An 18,701-nucleotide genomic window follows, 5' to 3' on the forward strand; every position below is an offset into this window, starting at 1 on the left:
GTGGGAAACGCTGGCCCTAGATCGTTCCACGTGGCGCTGCAATCTAACAAAGGGAGCTAAAGCAGCACAAGCCAAGCGCAGCGTACATCTCGTACACACACACACACACACACACACACACACACACACACACATACACACACACACACACACAAACATGCACACACGCGCAGTATAGTTGCACTCGTAAACAGGCTTACAGTCACATGCAAAATATTATAAATTATAAATGAACAGTTATATCAACAATAATAATGCTTAGCTAGATATATATCATACTCAGAGTTCAGATTGAACTCAATGGTATTCTGGTGCATACTGCTAAGTCGTACGAGAACTTATAAAAAGATGATTAGGAAGGAAGAAGTTTGATGGATGATGATAAGATGCGAGCTATACATTTCATATTTGCTACTTCGTCGTGTTAGGACATGAAGGGAAAAAGTATTTCCACGGGCCCACGATTTCACTTCACACCATCATCAACGTCGTTATTTTATCTCTCGCCTTATCACCCACGTCGTCGTTTTATCTCCAGACCATGTTCCTAATCCCAGCTGTGTTCAGGTGGCGGGTGGTTGGTGGGTGCTCTGGTGTGGTTTGTTCCTTTAATAATACATGTAATAATAATGATAAATAGCATTTGTAAAGCGCACATCCCCGCTCAACAGCAGGCTATATGCCCGTTACACTATACTATTACCCCAGCAGACCACTCCGAAACATTCTCAGTTTCCCGAGAAGCATACAGTGCAAGCAGCTGCCCAAACACTAACAAACTGACAAGATCTTTCGTTGTCTATAGTCGGGTACCCATTCCCACCTGGGTGAAGTGAGGAAAATTCGTGTTAAGTGCCTTTCCCAAGGACACAACGTCGGGCCCCTGACGGGATTCGAACACACGACCTTACGGTTGCGAGTCCGAGAGCCAAACCACTAGGCCACCGATGCCACTTCGTCTTATCAGACATCTATCGGCCTGATCTACTTTTTAAAAAAAATTGTTTTGTTGTTTGTTAATCTTTTCCTTTTCTAACACCTCTAATCTCCCGTATTTATATGACCTTATTGTATTGCACGTGCCGTAAAACTTTTACTAAAACCAAACTAAACCTGTGCCTGGCTAGAGCTATGTTGCGTGAGCATAAGCACTTCTTTGTTTGATTCTCAAAAAGGGGAAGATATCCGTGGTGTCATGATCGAACTGCGAAACTTTTTTCTTAAATGTATTTTAGACAAGCAGCCTCCACTTTCTTTTCACATTTGTATAATGAGAAAACGCTCAACAGTTAATTTACTATTATTTAGTAGGTTTTACGGCACTGGCAACTGAATAAGGTCATATGAGCGCCAAGGGGTGGATGTCAACAGAGAAGTCTTTGCTGGGAATCAGGCTTACTCTGCACACCTCTCTTGCTTCAACAGCACAAAGTCTGTTTCGACTTTCAAGGCACCCCGGAAATAGCGGGTCACAAGAGTGTGACAAACATACAAAAGAAGTAGAGGAAAATGACAAAAGTAAAGATTTGAAAAGAAAAAGCAGAAGTTCCCTGTTGTAGATAAGGCACAGTTATGAGCGTGACATTGATGAATCAGCCCATTTACAATTCTACTCAAGCTGACCACCCGGTAACTATAAACTTTTCAGCTGCTGGTGAGGGAAGCGTGTGGTCCGTCATAACCTATAAGCCCCGCCCACAACTCATACACAAATTGTAAGTGAGGTGACCGGTCACTGTTTACCCAGCCTTTACTTTAACAATAGACGTGAACAGGAACTTGGGACAGAAGCGTGGCTTGTTCTCCTAGTGGTGGCGACGCGCATTTCTGATTCGTCAACCCACATCCCAACCTTTTAGTTAGTTTTAGTAGGCCTACAATGTAGAGGTTTTACGGCGCTCGCAACTGCATAAGGTCATATTGTGAGCGCCAGAAGATTGGAGGTGTCACAAGAGAGTAACAAACATAAAAAAGAAGGAGGGGAGATAAGGACGATAGATGTTTGATAGGAAAGAAGAAGCAAACCACACCAGAGCACCCGCAAACCACCCACATCCCAACCTTTGACATGGGCCCATAGAGTTATCTCCTTTTTAAAGCTAATCTATGAATGGGTCAAACCAAAGACCAAACTTCAATCTATTTATAGTATAGATATCTAGTTCCCGGAAAATAGGCTTCTGAACTAGCAGTAGAGCCAAAGATTCTCTACTAGGTAGAACTAGGAGTAGGAGGAGGCAAAGGGATAGGGTGTGGGATAGTGAGATAGGGCGGGGCAGAAAATGGAGACGAAAGCAGAAGACAGAACATGATCAGAGAGCAGTGAGGAAAGGAGGTGCAATGAGAAAATAATTATACAGAAAACAACCACACTTCATTTGAGGTTCAAAACTGACAAATGTCATTTATTGTAAACAAATTCTGAACATGATGCAAATCATTGTGAATAGAAAAGCCAAACCAGGCTGGACTTGTTCACACTGTTGTTATAACAAACGAAGCGCTCTACTTTGGATGACATTTGAACTCATCACCAATTGAGATGTTATGGTGCCTAAATTCTAAGATTGTATTAGTATTATAATGTATGATCAGATATTAACATGATGTTCATATGAATCCTGGGTTTTTCCTTTTTCTTAAAGACAGTTTGTACAAAAGAGTGGTCATTGCATTTACACAATACAAAAGTAGATAATGTACAAAATATGTACAAAGTGACATTCCCATAAAACTGGAGCTCTACATGATGTGACATTCCCATAAAACTGGAGCTCTACATGATGTATCATTCCCATAAAACTGGAGCTCTACATGATGTATCATTCCCATAAAACTGGAGCTCTACATGATGTATCATTCCCATAAAACTGGAGCTCTACATGATGTATCATTATGTATCATTCCCATAAAACTGGAGCTCTACATGATGTATCATTCCCATAAAACTGGAGCTCTACATGATGTATCATGATGTATCATTCCCATAAAACTGGAGCTCTACATGATGTATCATTCCCATAAAACTGGAGCTCTACATGATGTATCATTCCCATAAAACTGGAGCTCTACATGATGTATCATTCCCATAAAACTGGAGCTCTACATGATGTATCATTCCCATAAAACTGGAGCTCTACATGATGTATCATTGCCATAAAACTGGAGCTCTACATGATGTATCATTCCCATAAAACTGGAGCTCTACATGATGTATCATTCCCATAAAACAGGAGCTCTACATGATGTATCATTCCCATAAAACTGGAGCTCTACATGATGTTTCATTCCCATAAAACTGGAGCTCTACATGATGTATCATTCCCATAAAACTGGAGCTCTACATGATGTATCATTCCCATAAAACTGGAGCTCTACATGATGTATCATTCCCATAAAACTGGAGCTCTACATGATGTATCATTCCCATTAAACTGGAGCTCTACATGATGTATCATTCCCATAAAACTGGAGCTCTACATGATGTATCATTCCCATAAAACTGGAGCTCTACATGATGTATAAATTACCCGTCTTGTTGAAGCAAAACAAAAACTACAACATAGTAGCCAACCTGTCCCCGTCGTTTTATGCAACAAAAACTACAACATAGTAGCCAACCTGTCCCCGTCGTTTTATGCAAGAAAAATCCAGACAGAAGGGCTAGAACACAAATGGCCGCTGGATCGGAAAAGTAAAGTATGCAAGAACATTTCTGAAACTATGCCAACTGAGCCCAAATATGTGAAATTATGTGATTTTGTTAATTTTAACAAAGATTGATAAAGGAAATAATCAGAAATTATGCAAAAAATGATCAAACTTTGCTAAATTATGCAGGGCATAAAACCAAGGGGACAGGCCAACATACCGAAACGGAAACCATTCTTCACCCACACAAATCTAAAATGTTACATACCATGCATGGTACTCTTAGACTTGGAATAAATTTCTATATATAAATAGAAGGCAATAACAATAAATGCATTTATAGTTTAAGGGAGTTTCATGAAAAGATTATTTTGAAAACCATTCACTATATATGTACATGTCACTAGGTAGAGCTAAAAGAGCTGAGAAAAAACAAAACAAAAAAACCCAGCATGAAGATTGGATATACTGTTCCAAAGTTATGCAAGTTTATTGCTGCGAATTAGAGCATTTTGGGTGGGTGGTTGGCGGGTGCTCTGGTGCGGTCTGCTCATTCTTTCCTATTACTATTAAACATCTATCGTCCTTATCTCTCCTCCTCCTTTTTTGTGTATGTTACTCTCTTGTAACACACTTATCTGACCGGTTGCAAATGCCGTAAAACTCTTACTAACACTAAAGAGAATTTTTCGGGGATAAAATTAATTACAGTGGGTGCCGCATTCAACGAGGTCACATTCAACAAGAAGTCGGCTCCAACGAGGCAATCCTTGATCCCCGATTTTTTCCTCTATATCTCTTTGAAAACGTACGTCGGCTCCAACGAGGTTGAAAACAGACCAAAGTCGCTTTCAACGAGGTCGCGATAACCAAAAAAAAAAAAAAAAAAGAAAGAATTAGCGGCCCCAAAAGCAAATAATTTTTCTCCTTTCTCTACATCTCACGCGAAGCACAAGGCCCATCTTCGATTCCTAACACATTGTATTGCTAGATCTAGTGTGCCTTGTAATATGAGCTACAAAGCCAAGAAAATGGGCGAGGGTTAGCCTACGGTAGGGTTGAAAGGGGGTGGGTGGGAACGCGATGCAGGCTGTGAGAAACAGGATGAACTCTGGATGGGTAGGTCTAGATCGAGACCTTCATTTTTTTTCAATTTTCTTTCCTTCCCCTGATCAGAAAATCCAAGCTTCCGTCTTCACTAAGACGGTAATGAACACCAGTAGCATCAAGACAGTCAAAGCCATCAACAACAGCAACAACAGGAACAGGGAAAGAGGCATGATCTTCAAGCATTAACCGCACAGTAGGAGAGGGAAAAAATAAAATACAAACACTGCCAACGAGGATTCAAGTCGCGAAAGTCAATGGAAGACATTTCAACAGCTGAGGAAGCCAGCCCTCACATCCAACTGCAAAGTCAGTGAGAGCGGAAACAGCTTGTTCACAGCCATGGCCATACATAGACCAGAAGCGATGCTGCTCAGGATCTCCTTCAGCCTTCTGTTCTCCCCCCTCCCACTCATTGCTGGCGTCGTTAAGGTAAAGACGACTGTGGAGGCAGGAGGGCATGGTATGTCCAAGTTTCAATGTAATTAAGCCAGTGGTTGGCAACGTAATCTTAAAAAACATGTGACAAAGACATAATATCATTCACATTTTGGCTAAATGTAAGATAAGATAAGATACATCTTTATTGTTCAGATCCTGGCACATTGGTATGCTGTTTCACCACGTGCACACACACATACACAAACATACACACACACGCAGGCTTACAATCACATGCATAATATAAATGAGAGGCAATATAAATAACAATTATAATCATAAGATACTCAATGTTATTCTGATGCATGCTCTACGGTCTTATGAACACTTATTATCAGGGATGCCAAATGATTTTCGAAAAAAAAAACCCCTGAAAATGAGCGGAGCATCACATCTCACCTAAACCGAACCTTGTAAAGCTTTTAAATGAGCAAACAAAAACATATTCTCTCTTACCTCTCCCCTATTCCAACGGATGAAAAAAACCCGGACAAAACCGGACATTTGGCATCCGTGTATTATAAGACGGTTAAGATGGAAGAATTTTGATGGATGATGGTGAAAAATGACCTTCGGTATCTTTCATAGTTACAGACCAGAAGCAATGTCATTGGTGGTGACAAGGACATGGGCGAGCGGGTGCAGGCGGCCCCTCACTTCTTTTGATCACTGCAGTATCTGTAACCTCACTTCCATAGCCTTGTGCACATGGACTGCACAAAGCATAGTTGAAGCATGAGGCAGGTATTGTTTGGTTGCATTAATAATTATAATTTCACTGGGGTCCATGTCTGTCATCGCACACTTTGTATGATTGACAGACTCTCCCATGAACTCCACAAATATTTGCATCATCTTTGCCAGGATGTCTGCTTCTCACCAAATTACCACTCTTCAAAAGTTACTGTAATATATCCCTGTAATATTAGTTAAATGAGCAATAACTGTATTTGGTTCACTATTGTTAATTGCCGTAGTTATGTCTCCTTGTTTGAATGTATTAATTTGGTACTCTTCAGGATGAGCAATTAAAGTTATGATCAAGTAGTGTCATAAACATTCAAAATGGTCGGTTGCTGTTTTCAGTGTACGATTGTTGTGCTAGAATATCCGTGTGTATCTAACGTATTATGAGGCATCACATATTTGGCGACGTGGATTAAACGTGTGAAGTGGTTAAAGATTAACATTGTGCAGTTATTTTTTCACTACATTGAGCTGTAAGCTGTCAAGTCAGGTTAGTTCTGTTTTGAGCACAGTAAAGAAACAATACCTACAGCTGCCATGTCACTGTTTCACAAAATTGATGAATTTGTGCTTACGAAAGAAAAGTTTTCGGACTATGAGGAAAGGTTAAAGTTTTACTTTGAGGCTAACTCTGTTGATGATTCCAAGCAACGTGCGATAGTTTTGACAGTGATTGGTGCACAGCAGTTTAGATTACTTAAGGACTTGTGCATGCCCCACACCATCACGGATAAATCATTTCAGGAACTGTGTGAATTGCTACACAATCACCATGAGCCTCCACCTGGCTATCGTACATTAAGTTGGATTGGAACTCCATCTTCCCCCTCAAGGTACCAAATGACCTAAAACATGTATATATATATATTTATATAGTATAAGGTTTTACGGCACTCGCAACTGCTAAGGTCACTAAAACATGTGTTACAGGAAAATCAAAGTGTGTTTGGTGAAAACGGCTTACTGAACGACCGTGTGGTGAAACTACATCTTAAAGAAAACGCTGTCCCAAAGTATTGTAAAGCTTGACAGCCCCCCTTCTCAGTGAAAGATGGCATTGAAGAAGAACTTTCACGCCTGGAATCCGCTGGTATTATTCATAAAGTCTCTTTCTCCGATTGGGCAACACCAATTGTGCTAGTGCTGAAACGCGATAACACTGCACATATGCGGAGACTACAAGGTAACGGTGAACAGGGTCATCCATGAAGAAAAATATCCAATTCCACGTATTGAAGACCTTGCAGCAAAACTATCTGTTGGAGAGAAGTTTTCAAGAACAGACTTTTCTCATGCTTACACCCAACTCCAGTTAGATCCAGAGTCAAGAAAACTCACAACGACCAACACTCACAAAGGTCTATATGAATACCAGAGACTGTGTTTTGGAAAAGCTTCAAGCCCCAGTATTTTCCAAAGAGTGATGGATAGTTTATTCCAGGACATTCCAAACACGTGCGTTTATTTTGATGATCTGTATGTGACCGGGGCCAACGACACAGATCACCTTGAGACACTGAGCAAGACACTATCAGTGTGTAAGGAAAAAGGCCTTGTCATCAACAAAGACAAATTTAAGTTCCTTCAGAATGAAGTTGACTTCCTTGGTTATCGTCTTAACAAGCATGGACTCCAGCCACAAGAGGAAAAGATCAGAGCCATCAAGGATGCTACTGCACCACAGAACATACAGCAGTTGAAATCGTTCTTGGGTCTCATCAACTACTACTCAAGCTTCATCGACAACTTGTCTCAACGCCTTGCTCCACTTTATGCTTTACTCTCCAAGAGTGCCCGACGGCAATGCGGGCGCGCACAGACTCAAACGTTCAATGGTGCTAAGCTGTTCCTTTCATCGAATTCTATTTTGGTGCATTTTGATCCTTCAAAAAAGATCATTTTTACTTGTGACGCCTCGCCTGATGGTGTTGGCGCAAACTGGTATGACTTTAACGGCAATATCATCACTATTAGGTTATTTAAGGGGCGGGACCTCCTAGTTTAATGTCCGTCTCCGATAGGACCGAGCCAAGTGGGAAGTTCGTGTAAAGTGCCATTCCCAAGGACACAACGTCGGACCGAGCTGAGGCTCGAACCCCCGAACCTGTAATCTCGCGATTACGAGTCCGGTAGCCTAACCACTATGCCACCGACGCCACTGTGTTGGCGCAGTTCTTTCCCATGTGGATAGTGTTGGTGATAAGCCGATTGCTTACGCAAGTCGATCACTCAATCCAGCTGAAAAGAAGTATTCACAGTTGGATAAGGAAGCGTTATCTGTAGTATTTGGAGTCAGGAAATTTCATAAGTACATTTTTGGTCAAGCAATCACCATTGTGACAGATCACAAGCCTCTGTTAGGACTTTTTGGTGAAGCTAAACCAATCCCGGAGCATGCATCCGCTCGTGTGCAACGGTGGGCCATAACATTATCAGCGTACAACTACCACTTGGAGTATCGTCCAGGTCCACAGAACAACGCTGATGCCTTCAGTAGACTACCACTGCCAGAACAAACAGCTGTTCCTTATGTGCCTGAAGAAATAGATTTTTTGTTTGATTTGATAGACAAAACACGACTTGACGTTGACAAACTTGCAACAGAGACAAAAACTGACCCTGTACTAAGACAAGTTTTTTATTAATACTATGAATGGTTGGCCTGACAAGGCACTTGACTGTGACAGTCCTCTTAGGCCTTTCAAAGCCAGAAAGAATGAGATTAGCATGGTATTCTCCGCCATGCTAACAGATGCCTTCCACAGCAGTGAAGATGGCATCCGTATCAGATACAGAACCGACGGCACTCTGTTCAACATAGCAATGTGAAAGAAACAGTCATCAGGGAACTTTTTTTCGCCGACGACTGTGCACTCAACGCTAGCACAGAAGAGTGTATGCAAAACGAAATGAACCGTTTCGCCTTAGCCTGTGACACCTTCGGCCTCACCATCAACACCAAGAAAACCGAAGTCTTGTACCAACCAGCCCCCAGACAACCATACACAGTGCCACAAATCATGGTGAAGGGACAGAAACTCCAGGCAGCTGACCACTTTACCTACCTAGGCAGCACACTTTCACGTGCCATACACATAGATGCTGAAATTAACACCAGAGTCGCCAAGGCCAGTGCCGCCTTTGGAAGGCTTCGCAAGAATGTCTGGGAGCGCAGAGGACTCAGCCTCTCCACAAAGCTGAAGGTCTACCGGGCGGTGGTTCTTACCATTCTTCTCTACACCACCGAGACCTGGACTGTCTACAGCAGACACGCAAAGCAGCTCAATCGATTCCACCTGAGCTGTCTTCACAAAATCCTCCGCAACGTTTCAAGGACTGCCTCAAAGTCTCTCTAAAGGAACTTGGAATCCTGAACGACTAGTGGGAAACGCAGGCCCTAGATCGTCCCGCGAGGCACTGCAGGCTAACGAAAGGAGCCAAAGCAGTAGAAGCCAAGGGAATCACCGAGGCCAAACAAAAACGCAACGTGCGCAAGTCTAGACCTGCCTCCGCCACAAGTCCAACAGCAGACTACCCATGCCCACAATGTGGGCCCCACCTTCCGAGCCCGGATAGGACAAATCAGCCATCTCCGGACCCACAGTCACCGTCAACAGACCAATTTGTGAAGTCATGGTCATCTTCATATGCGAAGGACGAACAACAAACATTTTTGCCTTAATGTATATCTCATCCCATGATGTCTGTACTTGTGTTGCAGTAGACACAGTGTGTATGTTGCAAATGATTATTGTCCTATCATTGTTACTAATGTTACTCTGTTTGTGTAAGGTAAGCAATTTTAGGATGTGAATGATTTATGTCTGTGGTCTATAATTCGCTGTGATCACCAGACAAGCCAGAATCACGTGAAATAAGTGAACAAACTCAGTGTAGCCTAGTGAGAGTAGGAGAACAAGGGAGCACGGGGGTATATAAACAGACGCGAAGGTTGAACCAGCCTTCTGAGCCACGACTTAAATCTAGGCTGAGCAGGGATCGACACTACTGGTGGGTCAACGCAGTGGATGCAGCTCCGGACCTGTACGACCCACACACATCATTCCCCGCTCGAAACAGTGAGTATTGAAACCAACGTAGATAGACTAACGAGTAAAATCTTGGATTAGATAGCACTTATCATCTCATTACAGTGTCCAATTGCGACCACTGTTTAGAATTTGATTTCATTTTCAATTTGATCAATTTGGATAAGTTAAGCCCAAATTCAGTTACCTTTGTTAATTGCCGTAGTTATGTCTCCTTGTTTGAATGTATTAATTTGGTACTCTTCAGGATGAGCAATTAAAGTTATGATCAAGTAGTGTCATAAACATCCAACATGGTCGGTTGTTGTTTTCAGAGTATGATTGTTGTGCTAGACTATCCGTGTGTATCTAACATATCATGAGGCATCACAGTTACGTTTTCAAAATCATGCTGCTATGCTTGTATTAAAGAAAAAAAAGAGGGACCACATTACTCCCATGTTAAGAACGTTGCATTGGCTTCCCGTGTCAGCTAGAATGTCATATATAAAATAGCAATATTATGTCATATAAATGTGTCAATAACAAAGCTCCCTCACATCTTAATGATCTCATCCAGATTTATGTTCCATCTAGATCACTAGGATCAGGCGATCAGTATCTTTTAAGAGTTCCTAGAAAAGGAGGTAAAAGATTTGCCCACCTTGCTCCATCTGTTTGGAACTCTCTTCTCCAACCCTTGAGACATAGATCTACAACAATACATCTGAGTCTAAATCTAAAATAACTATCTTTAAAGACAAATTTAATTACATCATTTTTATGTCCATGGACTCATGTCTAGTTCAATGTTATGTACATGACTAGATATCCATTTATATATTTTGCGAACTGCATTGTGTATACTATTTTATTATGTATGTGTATGTGCTCATTTCGTGACAATGTGTAAGCGTGCGAGTGTGTTAAGCAAGTAGATGTGTGTGTGTGTGTTTGGCGAGAATGTGTGTGCACATGTGTGTGAGAGTGCGTGAGTGTGTGTGCGTGAATATTGTTCGTACATGCATGTATGTAAAGCGTCTAGAGCTGTGTTTACACGGGAGTGGGCGCTATAGAAACGATATTCATTATTATTATTACTATTATTCTCCTGGCGCACAAAGGAATAAAACACTGCCCATCCTCCACCATCAGCTGGTACAGGAGACAGCCACACTTGTTGGTCTTGTAAGTCCCTGGAGAAGACACGCCAGACATAGGTTGTCAACTCAAAAGCATGGCAAGTTCAAGGTCTAACAAGTTTTATACACATGTATTGTGGGTATGGAAAGAATAAGAAATAAAGAGCTGTGGGAAAGGACAAGACAAAAGGATATAGAAGTAGAAATAGGACTAAGAAAGTGGCGATGAATGGGACACACCTTAAGAAAGCCCAGCGGAAACATCATAAGACAGTCACTGCAGTGGAACCCACAAGGAGCACGAGGCAGGGGTAGGCCACAGGAAATATGGAAGAGATGGGTGGAAAGGGACATGAGAGAGATGAAGCTCACTTGGAACGAGCTTGGAAGGATGGCTCAGGACAGAGATAAATGGAAGGAGCTTGTATGTGGCCTATACCCTGCCACGGGTGAAAGGCATTGATGATGATGATGATGATTGTGGGTATAGTATAGTTAGGCTAGATTTAACCCTTAACACTTTGCCATTACAAGGCTCAGATAGTACCTTGCCATCACATACAGGCATTTGAGGGGAAATCCAAAGAAACTGGGTGGGTTGAGTAAAACTGAGATCGCTCGAGAACAAAAAATGTATTTGATTAAAAGGAAGAAGAAAAATGAAAAAGTCACACAAGAGCAAATTTCAAGGAAATTCCATGTATTCAAACCTGTACTAAAATGTCTATTTTTCCCCAAACTACTCAAGATATAAACACAAAACGTTCCAGAGACTGACAGAAATGAATGAGGTGACAGATTCGGCACATAAAACTTACATGACTTTGACCGTTTTTGATTGTGTAATAAGGTGTAGATCAATTATAAAAAACACATTTTCCCCCCAATATTTTAGCTTGAAATGAAGATCTAAAACACTGATTGTGGTAATTTATCTACTAGATTGTTGATTTGTCCATCTTTGAGTGTGAAAAAAAACAAAATATTGTTTTAAATTTACTAAGTGTTTTACGGCACTTGCAACACACTGGGGGCTCCAGTGGCTAAGTGAGTAGTGAGTTTTGACTCAAGCAATGTCAAGCAAGTATCGGTGACACGGGGATCAGATGGGTGGTCACTGGGGTGTGTCCTTGAGCAAGACACGACAACCCTAGCCAAATTACAGGGCGCTGCACAGTGGCGACCGACAGTGGCATTGTTAGTAAACTGTTCTGTATTTGTGTAATAGTGTGTATCTATGTATGTATTTATGCATGTATGTATTTATGTACGTACGTATTTATAATTATGTATTTATGTATGTATGTTTGCCATTGTAAAACAAAGTGCCCTTCTGGGACAAATAAAAGTGTAATTTATTTATTATTATTATTATTATTTATAAGGTCATATAAGTGCCGAAGATTAGAGTGTTACAAGAGAGTAACAAATACAAAAAAGAAGGAAAGGAGATAAAGACGATAGATGTTTGATGATAGGAAAGAAGAAGCAAACCACACCTGAGCACCCGCCAACCACCCACCATAAATATTGATGATAAAATGCATACAGTGAGCACAAAGAGGAAATAGAAAACGTCAACAAAAAGGACAAATCGGGGGCAATTTCGGAGGCACCAGGGCTATGTGCTAACACATCATTCTTTCCCAGGAAATACAACAACAAAAAATGGTACTGACCATCCATGTATATAACATCCGGGTACTTGTGAAACAAGCTGACCAAGTGGGAGGTCGAAAAGACAACACCATCGACCAATCTCCCATTTCCATTGTCAGAAATCTGCACCTTCACTTGTCCATGGGATTGCAGCCCCTCCTCTCTTCTTCTTCTTCCTCTTTCTCGATGACGGCAGCAAGGCAGTCAGTCCAATGTCGTGCACAAACTGTGCACTCCGCTTCAAATCTGAGAGACTGCCATAGACTCTAGAGCTTTCTCTCAAGGGGAGTCACATTCTGCCTCGTCTGTGTACGAAGGGTGGTGTAGTGCGGGCAGTGCTGAAGGATATGCTTGGCATCCTCTTGGTCGTGTCCACATTCACAGATCGCAGACTCTCCCACTTTAAATTCATGTGTGCATGTGGTGTTTGAGTCTTTTGTGGCCACAAAGATTGTGACCTGGTCAGCTCTATTTAATATGTAGTAGGGGTCACGTCTGTCGTGTTTAGGGTGGGATCTTTTTCCATCTGTGCAGCCCCTCCAAATTGTCCAACTAATCATCCACGTCGCCACGGGCACGACCAGATTTCACTGAAATCAGAATCAATATCGAAATACAATCAGCTATCATGTACAGTGGAACTCCGTTTCAAAAAGAGTTTGATTCCCCATTTTCACTCTTCATAAAAATCAATTTTTTTAAAAACGTGATTTTAACAAACACATAAATGAGCAAGCTCTGATCCAACTAAGTCGCTTGCAGGATGAACAGCCCTCGCCGATGTGGGTTCGCTCATCTTTCTCCTACAACAAACCTTTTATCTATTCCTGGGAACCATCCATAGCATCCGCTTACGATTATTATTGTTTATATTGCTGCTCATTTATATTATGCATGTGATTGTAAACCTACTTGTGTGTGCCTGTGTGTGCACGTGTGTGTGTGTGTGTGTGTGTGCGTACTTGTGGTGGAACACCAAACCAATGTGCCAGGATCTGGACAATAAAGATGTATCTTATCTTATCTTATCTTATCTGCGGCCATTCAGTGGTCTTCTTTCATACCAAAACACACACGGTCCGAGCGTACGCCCGTAAAGATACAAAAGTAAAAGCGTCACATTTTTCCCTTCCCCCAGGCTACTGATCAACGTGACAACGATAAGCTAGTCTTGACATAGATCTACGGAATGAATTGCGCTGTTGACTGAGTTTTTTAGTTTTAGTAGAGGGTTTTACGGGGCTCGCAACTGCATAAGGTCATATGAGCGCCAAGGGGTGGATGTCAACAGAGGAGTCCTTACAGGGAATCAGACTTACTCTGCTCACCTCTCTAGCTTCAACAGCACAAAGTCTGCATCAACTATCAAGGCACCCCAGAAATAGCAGGTCACAAGAGAGTGACAAACATACAAAACAAATAGAGGAAAATGACAATAGTAAGGATTAGGAAAGACAAAGCAGCAGTTCCCTGTTGTAGATCAGGCACAGTTATGAGCGTGACATGAATCAGCCCATTTACAATTCTACTGTGCTTGAACGAGAAATGCCCCCCCTTTGGGAATGGCCTAAAGACACTACAGTCAGTGGCACTGCCCCGGGGGGAGGCTGTCGACTGAGGAGGAATCAAATGTTGCCGTATGCTAGGCTCTACACAGCAACATATTTGGCAAACAGCACGTTATAGGTGATAAAGGACATTTGAACAAACAGGCTCTTTTGCAAAGTAAATGTGTGTTAGGCAGAGTTCATTATATTCCTGAAATTGTCCAGCATTTCTTAGGTATCGCATCAAAGAAACGAAAATGCCTTTCATTTGAAACCAAGCTACTTTTGATTGAGAAAGCTGAATACATTGTACATTACTTAGTTCCACTATATAAAGACATGGTGCCTCTATAAATAAATCATTGATGCTCTGGTCTGTATAAAGACAATGGGACAGAAGAGGGAGGAAAGTGCGTACATTTTGCAGTCTGTTACTGTACATTGTACCATGCCTGTACACAGGCAGTAGGTGCCATTCTTTGCATCCCCAGGAGGAGGCCACCGACACCTACATGGGCGGCTCCGTTGTGTACATTCGGTGTGTTTTCATCCCCTGCTAAATAGTAGGGAGATTCAAAGGAGTTTTTAAAGCAAAACTTGATCGAAATCCATCCAGAAATAAAGTCTGTAGAGGCTGACCAAAATTTGGAAATTTGGAGTGAGTTTTTGAAAAAATAAACAGATAGATAAGTGTTCTGTCCAATAGCAGACCTGCCAACCTCCCATAGACAGAAGTAGGGAAAATCCCTACTTTTTCAAGGCAGAAATAGGGAAATTGCACACGGAACCCTTTTACCCATAGGAAGTGTCTACGTACTCCGCGATTTGGGTCTACGTAGTCATTGTGTCTAGGTGGACCCAAAAAATGTTGGATTGTGATAGGCTCGCTGAGCGAGTGGTAGTTTACATTGGCTACAATGCAAGGCTGCTAGACCTACTTACTGATCATCTCGGGTAGTATGTCTATCTTGTGTTACTATAATTAATTTATTTTAGCCAAGAGAGAGAGCGAGAGAGAGAGAGAGAGAGAGAGAGAGAGAAGGAGAGAGAGAGAGAGAGAGAGAGAGAAAGAGAGAGTATTTAATGAATAAACGTATCTAGATCTAGATCTAGATTTTGTTGTACACCCAGCCAAAAGGGTGCAGTTCGGTCTAGATTTAGATTCTAGATCTAGACATCTAGATTAGATCTAGATTCTAGATCTAGATACGTTTATTAAATACTCTCTCTCTCTGGGCTAAAATAAATAAATTATAGTAACACTAGATCGACACACCGCCCAAGATAATCAGTAGCCTTGCATTGTAACCAAAGATAGTACAGCCTACCGTAGGGTGTAGTATCTTTGTTGCAACCAATGGAAACTACCGCTCGCTCAGCGAGCCAATCACAATCCAACATTTTGGGGTCCACCTAGACACCATGACTATGTAGACCCCAATCGGGGAGTACGTAGACACTTCCTTACCCATAACCAAATACTCAGATCTCTCTATACACTTAAACAGTACTAGATCTACTGTTTTAGTAGACACAGTGGATCACACTGCTTTTATTTACCAATAAAATCACTCTGTCAGCAAGTTAAAGAGAGAAAATAGATTTTCCACTACGGCTCAAATAATAAGAAAAATTTATAGAGACTTAGGGAAAGGCAGTCTGAACTAAGGAATTTCCCCACAAAATAGGGAAGGTTGGCAAGTCTGCAATAGCAGGTTTACTGGACAGTCTGCTTTTGGACAGCTGCTATCTATTGTTTCATTGTTCTAACTCAGAAAAAATTAGGCAAAATTGATAAACTACCAGGGCACAGTAATACTTACATTGATGTTTCAGACGCCGAATTTCTGTCAATGTGTACGCTTTGTTGAACTCGCTATTCACCAGGTGCATCAAGCCTTCATTCGGAGGATCTAGTTTCACAATGTCCTGTGAAGGGAAAATGAAGACAATGCAGAAGGGAATACATTTGGCCGCTTTTAAGTGCAAGGGGGCTATCCTGAAAAATGCTGTTTTGAGAAAATCGAAGGTAAAGTTTTTGCCCCTTGATCAGCTTCTTTTAAAGGACAAGGAGAGTTTTCTAACCAAACAAATATACACACCAATGAAACGAAACTTCTACTATAGGTAGGGTAATGCCCACTTTTGGTGTAGGTCAAGATTTCTGGAAACCACGAAATCTGGGTTAGCCCGCTTGTCCTTAAAAGCGACCATTTATGGGAGAAAAAAAGTGCAACATTACTTCCTCAATTTCGTCTTTACTTAAGGAAGACATAAGACAGGCTGATCTTAACCAGCCCGTTGTGACCCAAATAAGGAACAGTTATCTTGAAAATTTCTTCTTTTACTCAGCAATGTGGCTAGTCAGGGGTGTGAGCCGCCAATGTAATCTTCTTTCATTTTATTTGACATGCTTTTATGATCAGGCAATCGAAACTTGGTGGCTCTAATTATGTTAGCAGTTATATGGCCTTACTATATTTACTATTGTTCGACGTGACCCAAGAACAGACCAGACATTTCACAAGGAAAAATGGTGTTTGCCGTTTTTGAGCTATACATTTTTCACCGTTAGGTAAGGTCCTTGCTGTGCAGGTATTTGACACCACGAAGCAATAACCACGGAAATACCACTACATTTATTTACAACAGCTGTCTTATCATGCTACTCATGGAACATCAGGATTGTGTTTTCCCCTCTCAGACAAGTAGGACCCCAAAATGGGGCATCACGTATTTCACTAAATCAAAAGTCAGGTCTTTTTTTGGGTCACCACGTACCAGTTGCGAGTAAATATCGACGCTTGAATCAGAGATTTATGGGGCAAAAAATCGAAAGAAAAGATCAGTAGGAGGTTTGCAATAGGAAAGTAAGGTGCAAACACCAACAAATCCAGAAATACAAGGCCTTCATTATGGTTCTGGGACAAAACATACCTCCAAATGCTTCCGTTCAGTTTCTGCGAGTCGCTTGACTTGGTACTCCTGTGCAAAAGTATCGGGTGTCGTCGGATGGTTGTGGTCCATGTGGGCCTTTGTAATATGCAGATGCTTTTCATAATAATTGTACTTTAGTACAAAAGATGCCTTGCATCCTGTTGCCGAGTGTCTGAAACAACACAATTATTGGGGAAGAAAATACAATTTTGTACACGGTCTGGAAAGTTCGTCAAAAGTCAAAGTAGACAAATTTTCTACAGCCGAACTAGGCCTGGAAAGGGTCAAAGTATAATTTTCGAGGATAGAACTAAGTCTGGGAAGGGTCGAAAGAAAAATTTGGCAGTACTAACGCCTTGGAACAGTCAAAGTAAAAATGTCTTCAGCATAACTAGAACTAAGAAGTGCCATGGTAAAAAAATCTGGGCAACACTGTTCACCATGACTCATAACAGTTCACTATTGGGCCTGGAAAGAGCCAGACTAAAAAATCTCGGCAACACTATTCACCATGACTCATAACAGTTCACTATTAGGCTTGGAAAGAGCCAGAGTAAAACATTTTGGCACCACAGCCAGTCCTGGAAAGTGTTAGAGTAAACATTTCGACATTATGACTAGCCGTGAAAGAAAGGATTAATGAAAAAAATTTCGGTAGTCTAGGATTAGATCTCTAGATTCTAGCACAATTAGGCCCCGGAAAGAGTCAAAAAGTGAAAATTTCTGGAGCAAAATCAGGCCTGGAAGGAGTCATAGTAGAAATCTTAGCAGCACAACAACTTAACAAGGCCCCGGAAAAGCCTAAGTATAAAATTTGGTGACATAACCAGGCTTAAAAAGGGTCAAAGTAAAAATTTCGGCAGCATGACTAAGCCTGGGAAGGGCCAAAGGGAAAATTTGGCAGTAATAACACCAGGGAAGAATCAAAGTAAAAATGTTTTCAGCATATAACTAGACCTCAAAAGTGCCATAATTATAAGTAAAAAATCTCAACAACACTATTCACCATGACTGATAACAATGTGAATATATAGGCCTGGAAAGGGCCAGAGTAAAACATTTCGGCAGGATAGCCAGGCCTGGGAAGTGTTAGAGTAAACATTTCGACATGACTAGCAGAGACAGTAAAGGATCAATGTAGAAATTTTGGTAGATCTAGAAATCGAGATCTAGCACAATTAGGTCTGCGAAGAGTCAAAAGTGAAAATTTCTGCGGCAATCAGGCTTGAAAGGGTCATACTAGAAACTGTTTCATAGAGTCTAGCCGTAATTTAAAACCTGTAATTCATTACATAATGCAAAAATGGATCATTACGAATGTCCAACAGTATAAAAACACCGCTGAAGAGTTGTAAAAACAATGCACAACTAATTAATTAATGAAGTGATAATCCGTACAATTTTGTGCGAACAACTCTGTCTGATTATCCGTACAATATTGT

The 18,701-nt window shown here is 41.3% G+C and overlaps 1 protein-coding gene across 2 annotated transcripts; it reads right to left on the reverse strand.

Annotated features, from left to right (window-relative positions):
* Nucleotides 1-4,767: 4,767 nt before the first annotated feature.
* Nucleotides 4,768-17,425, reverse strand: LOC118478701. 2 transcript variants are annotated; one of them, XM_035972802.1, is made up of 3 exons: nucleotides 17,260-17,425; nucleotides 16,146-16,251; nucleotides 4,768-5,200 (listed from the first exon to the last, which is right to left on the reverse strand). In XM_035972802.1, exons 1-3 carry the CDS (start codon nucleotides 17,347-17,349, stop codon nucleotides 5,028-5,030), a joined length of 369 nt encoding a protein of 122 aa, XP_035828695.1. In that variant the 5' UTR covers nucleotides 17,350-17,425; the 3' UTR covers nucleotides 4,768-5,027. The 2 variants fall into 2 exon arrangements, with proteins under 2 accessions (XP_035828695.1, XP_035828696.1); XM_035972803.1 differs by lacking the exon at nucleotides 4,768-5,200 and adding an exon at nucleotides 12,955-13,365.
* Between the last annotated feature and the right edge of the window lie 1,276 nt (nucleotides 17,426-18,701).

The sequence above is a fragment of the Aplysia californica genome, unplaced genomic scaffold (genome assembly GCF_000002075.1).
Source record: "Aplysia californica isolate F4 #8 unplaced genomic scaffold, AplCal3.0 scaffold00853, whole genome shotgun sequence".
Lineage (NCBI taxonomy): Eukaryota > Metazoa > Mollusca > Gastropoda > Aplysiida > Aplysiidae > Aplysia > Aplysia californica.